General features: G+C 55.6%; 1 protein-coding gene across 1 annotated transcript; it reads left to right on the top strand.

Annotated features, from left to right (window-relative positions):
• Positions 1 to 625: 625 nt before the first annotated feature.
• On the top strand, positions 626 to 4,370 carry gal3st3 (galactose-3-O-sulfotransferase 3; the record flags this gene model as incomplete). Its single annotated transcript, XM_083640514.1, has 2 exons — positions 626 to 708; positions 3,011 to 4,370. The coding sequence occupies 2 exons, from the start codon at positions 626 to 628 to the stop codon at positions 4,368 to 4,370; spliced, it is 1,443 nt and encodes a 480-aa protein (XP_083496640.1).
• Positions 4,371 to 4,699: the final 329 nt, after the last annotated feature.

The following is a 4,699-nucleotide window of genomic DNA, read 5'->3' on the forward strand; positions in this document are numbered from 1 at the left end:
CGTATAAGTGTCAATATGCTTATTAACAGCGGGCGAGAGGTAATGACACTATCGCTGCTCACTGTATTATCACACAGTGACAAAAGCCAAGTCACACTACCCCTCTCTTCCTAATGGATCCTTCTCTCTCTCCCATTCGCTCTATCGCCCTCTCTAGGTTTGGACCCCACCTCCCCCGTTTTCTCCCCCCCCCCCCCCCCATGTCCTTTCTCTCCTCATTTCTGTTCCCTTTCATCTCCTCTCCCTCTGAACCTCCCTCTCCTTTCTCCTTTCATTTCCACCCTCGCTCTCCCTCTCCCTCCACCTCCCTCATTCTCTCATTCTCATTACACCTGCACCTGCCCCCGTTTCTCTCTCTCTCTCTCTCTCTCTCTCTCTCTCTCTCTCTCTCTCTCTCTCTCTCTCTCTCTCTCTCTCTCTCTCTCGCTCCTCCACTGATGCTCTCTAATCACCTCTCTCTCTCTCTGTCTCTCTCTCCCTCTCTCTCTCTCTCTCTCTCTCTCTGTCTCTCTCTCCCTCTCTCTCTCTCTCTCTCTCTCTCTGTCTCTCTCTCCCTCTCTCTCTCTCTCTCTCTCTCTCTCCCTGCCTCCCACAGTCCCAGTGAAACAGACAGAGCGAGAGAGAGATGTCGCAGAAGAAGATATTCCTGGTCTTCGTTGCCATCAGCACTGTCAGTCTTTTGCTGCACCACGGAGGCCACTTGAGCTGGTGAGTGATTGAAATGCACACACACACACACACACACTCACATGCACAGACACACACACACACACACGCACACACGCGCACACGCACACACACACACACGCACGCACACGTGCACACACACGCACGCACGCACACACACACACACACACACACACGCACGCACACGTGCACACACACACACACACTCACATGCACACACACACACACAGACACACACACACACACACACACACACACACACACACGCACACACACACACACACACACGCACGCACACGTGCACACACACACACGCACGCACACACGCACGCACACACGCACACACACACACACACACACACGCACGCACACGTGCACACACACACACGCACACGTGCACACACACACACACACATACACACACACACACACACACACACACACACACACACACAGATGATACCTTCTGTCTCTCTTCTTCTCTCTGTTCTAAGTCCATGCGGTGCTAATTACAATAGAAAGTGTGACAGCAGCAGCTAAATGAAACGTACGTAGCAGGATGGGCTCATTAAGCACTAATAGTCGTCAGATATGGAGACTTGGAGTCGTGTTGCTCCGCCCACTTTGTCCTGGGACTCATTATAAAAATGGAGGGATAACAGATCTTTGACAGCCCTCTTGACCTTTCCATTTTGCTTACGTCTTCCTTTCTAAAGCCGTCCCTAGTCTGTCTCACTCCGCTGAACGCTATCACTCCCCCCACCTCTGTCTGCTTTTCACCTACTGTCTGCTCACCCTTTCTAAATCCATCTCTATATCCTGCAGTCTCCACACTCCACCTCTCTCCATGTCCTCTCTGTCCTTATCCATCTCTATATCCTGCAGTCTCCACACTCCAGCTCTCTCCATGTCCTCTCTGTCCTTATCCATCTCTATATCCTGCAGTCTCCACACTCCACCTCTCTCCATGTCCTCTCTGTCCTTATCCATCTCTATATCCTGCAGTCTCCACACTCCACCTCTCTCCATGTCCTCTCTGTCTCTATATCCTGCAGTCTCCACACTCCACCTCTCTCCATGTCCTCTCTGTCTCTATATCCTGCAGTCTCCACACTCCATCTCTCTCCATGTCCTCTCTGTCTCTATATCCTGCAGTCTCCACACTCCATCTCTCTCCATGTCCTCTCTGTCTCTATATCCTGCAGTCTCCACACTCCATCTCTCTCCATGTCCTCTCTGTCTCTATATCCTGCAGTCTCCACACTCCATCTCTCTCCATGTCCTCTCTGTCTCTATATCCTGCAGTCTCCACACTCCATCTCTCTCCATGTCCTCTCTGTCTCTATATCCTGCAGTCTCCACACTCCATCTCTCTCCATGTCTCCACACTCCAGCTCTCTCCATGTCCTCTCTGTCCTTATCCATCTCTATATCCTGCAGTCTCCACACTCCACCTCTCTCCATGTCCTCTCTGTCTCTATATCCTGCAGTCTCCACACTCCATCTCTCTCCATGTCTCCACACTCCAGCTCTCTCCATGTCCTCTCTGTCCTTCTTCTTTCATCCTGCAGTCTCCACACTCCACCTCTCTCCATGTCCTCTCTGTCTCTATATCCTGCAGTCTCCACACTCCATCTCTCTCCATGTCCTCTCTGTCCTTTCTATATCCTGCAGTCTCCACACTCCAGCTCTCTCCATGTCCTCTCTGTCCTTATCCATCTCTATATCCTGCAGTCTCCACACTCCACCTCTCTCCATGTCCTCTCTGTCTCTATATCCTGCAGTCTCCACACTCCATCTCTCTCCATGTCCTCTCTGTCTCTATATCCTGCAGTCTCCACACTCCATCTCTCTCCATGTCTCCACACTCCAGCTCTCTCCATGTCCTCTCTGTCCTTCTTCTTTCATCCTGCAGTCTCCACACTCCATCTCTCTCCATGTCCTCTCTGTCTCTATATCCTGCAGTCTCCACACTCCATCTCTCTCCATGTCCTCTCTGTCTCTATATCCTGCAGTCTCCACACTCCATCTCTCTCCATGTCCTCTCTGTCCTTTCTATATCCTGCAGTCTCCACACTCCATCTCTCTCCATGTCCTCTCTGTCCTTTCTATATCCTGCAGTCTCCACACTCCATCTCTCTCCATGTCCTCTCTGTCCTTCTTCTTTCCAGCCTTTCTATTCCAACATCCACCATTTCACTTCTGACTTCACACTCTCGTGCCTCACCTCCGTCTCTCCACTTCTAGATTTCAAATTGAATAGCCGCTGCTTTCTCTTAATCGGGGCCAAATAAATAACTGAATTCTCTGCCTGTCTCTCCAGGACGATGGAGGCCTTCCACCTGGGCTGCTCCGCCCTCCGGTCGCACCCGTCCCCGGGCCTGAAGCCCAAGCACACCAACGTGGGCTTCCTGAAGACCCACAAGACGGCCAGCACCACCATGCAGAACCTGCTCTTCCGCTTCGCCGAGCGCAACAACCTGACGGTGGCGCTGCCCGTGCAGGCGTGTGGCCACCAGTTCTGCTACCCGCGCTCCTTCACCTCGCACTTCGTGCACCCCCACACGCTGCCGCCCAGCGTCATCACCAGCCACATGCGCTTCAACCGCGCCGAGCTGCAGCGCCTCATGCCCAACGACACCGTCTACGTCACCATCCTGAGAGAGCCGGGCTCCATGTTCGAGTCGCTGTTCAGCTACTACAACCAATACTGCCAGAGCTTCAAGAGGGTCCCCAACGGCTCCTTGGAGGCCTTCTTGGCGGAGCCCTGGCGCTACTACCGGCCGGAGGAGAAGGACTCCATGTACGCACGCAACACATTGACCTTTGACCTGGGCGGGGACAAGGACCGGCCGGCGACAGACGCGGCGTACGCGCGGGCCTTCGTGGCGGAAGTAGAGCGGGGATTCTCCTTGGTGATGATCGCCGAGCACTTTGACGAGTCGCTGGTCCTCCTTCGCCACCTCCTCTCCTGGGACCTGGACGACGTCCTGTACGTGAAGCTCAACATGCGGACGCCCAGCTCCAAGCGGAGCCTGACGCCGGGCCTCCCCGGCAAGATCCGTGCCTGGAACTCCCTGGACGCGCGCCTCTACGACCACTTCAACGCCTCGCTGTGGCGCCAGCTGTCCACGCTGGGCGTGGCCTGCGTCGCCAGGGAGGTGCGGCTGCTCCGGCGAGCCCAAGAGCGGCTCATGAGGAGCTGCTTCGGCGGGCGGATGCCTCTCCTCCGCTCGGCCGCGCAGATCAAGAACAAGGACCTCCGCCCCTGGCAGCCGAGCGCCAAGGTGGACATCGTGGGCTACGACCTCCCGGCTAACATCAGCCGTGGAATCTCCAGCCAAGCCCAGGAGCTCTGCCTCAAGCTCATCATGCCGGAGGTCCAGTACACACGGGTTCTCCTCCGCTCCCAGTCGCTGCGGTACCGGCGGGGCTACCAGCTCCGGCCCGCGCAGCAGCTGCAGCCGCCCCAGCAGCCCGTACGCACAGTCCTGCCCCAGCAGCCCGTACGCACAGTCCTGCCTCGGCATCTACAGGTCGGGGTCCATCGCAGCCAGCCGCCTCCCGCGCTCCCAGGGCCCGGGTCGGGGCCGGGCTCCACATCCACCCCACGGCCCGTGGCTGGAACCCAGGCTCGGACCACAAGGCTGGGACCCAGATCCTTACAGACGCAGGCCTCATAGACTGGAAGAGAGAGTATATAGAGTGCCCAACAGACTGCAAAATCCTGCCCCTCCAGAGACTACAGCGGTGGGGTGGGGTGGTCATGAGGGTGTCCTTGGGAAGAATTTGGGTTTACCCTTGAATCAGTGTCTCTCCTCTCCCTCCTAGACAGTGTTTGGGATAAATATAAATGAGGGATTTACAGGGAAAGGAGGTTAGGCATATCTGGACTTGAACTTGAAGCTCTCCCTCTCTATTGAGGCTAGCGGACTGAAGGAGGGGAGAAGTCTACACTGCACACCTCTACGCCCCGCCCCCAGCAGACATGAAGAGGGGTGGAGCTGAAACG

This window comes from Poromitra crassiceps, assembly GCF_964638095.1.
Source record: "Poromitra crassiceps genome assembly, chromosome: 7".
NCBI classification, from domain to species: domain Eukaryota; kingdom Metazoa; phylum Chordata; class Actinopteri; order Beryciformes; family Melamphaidae; genus Poromitra; species Poromitra crassiceps.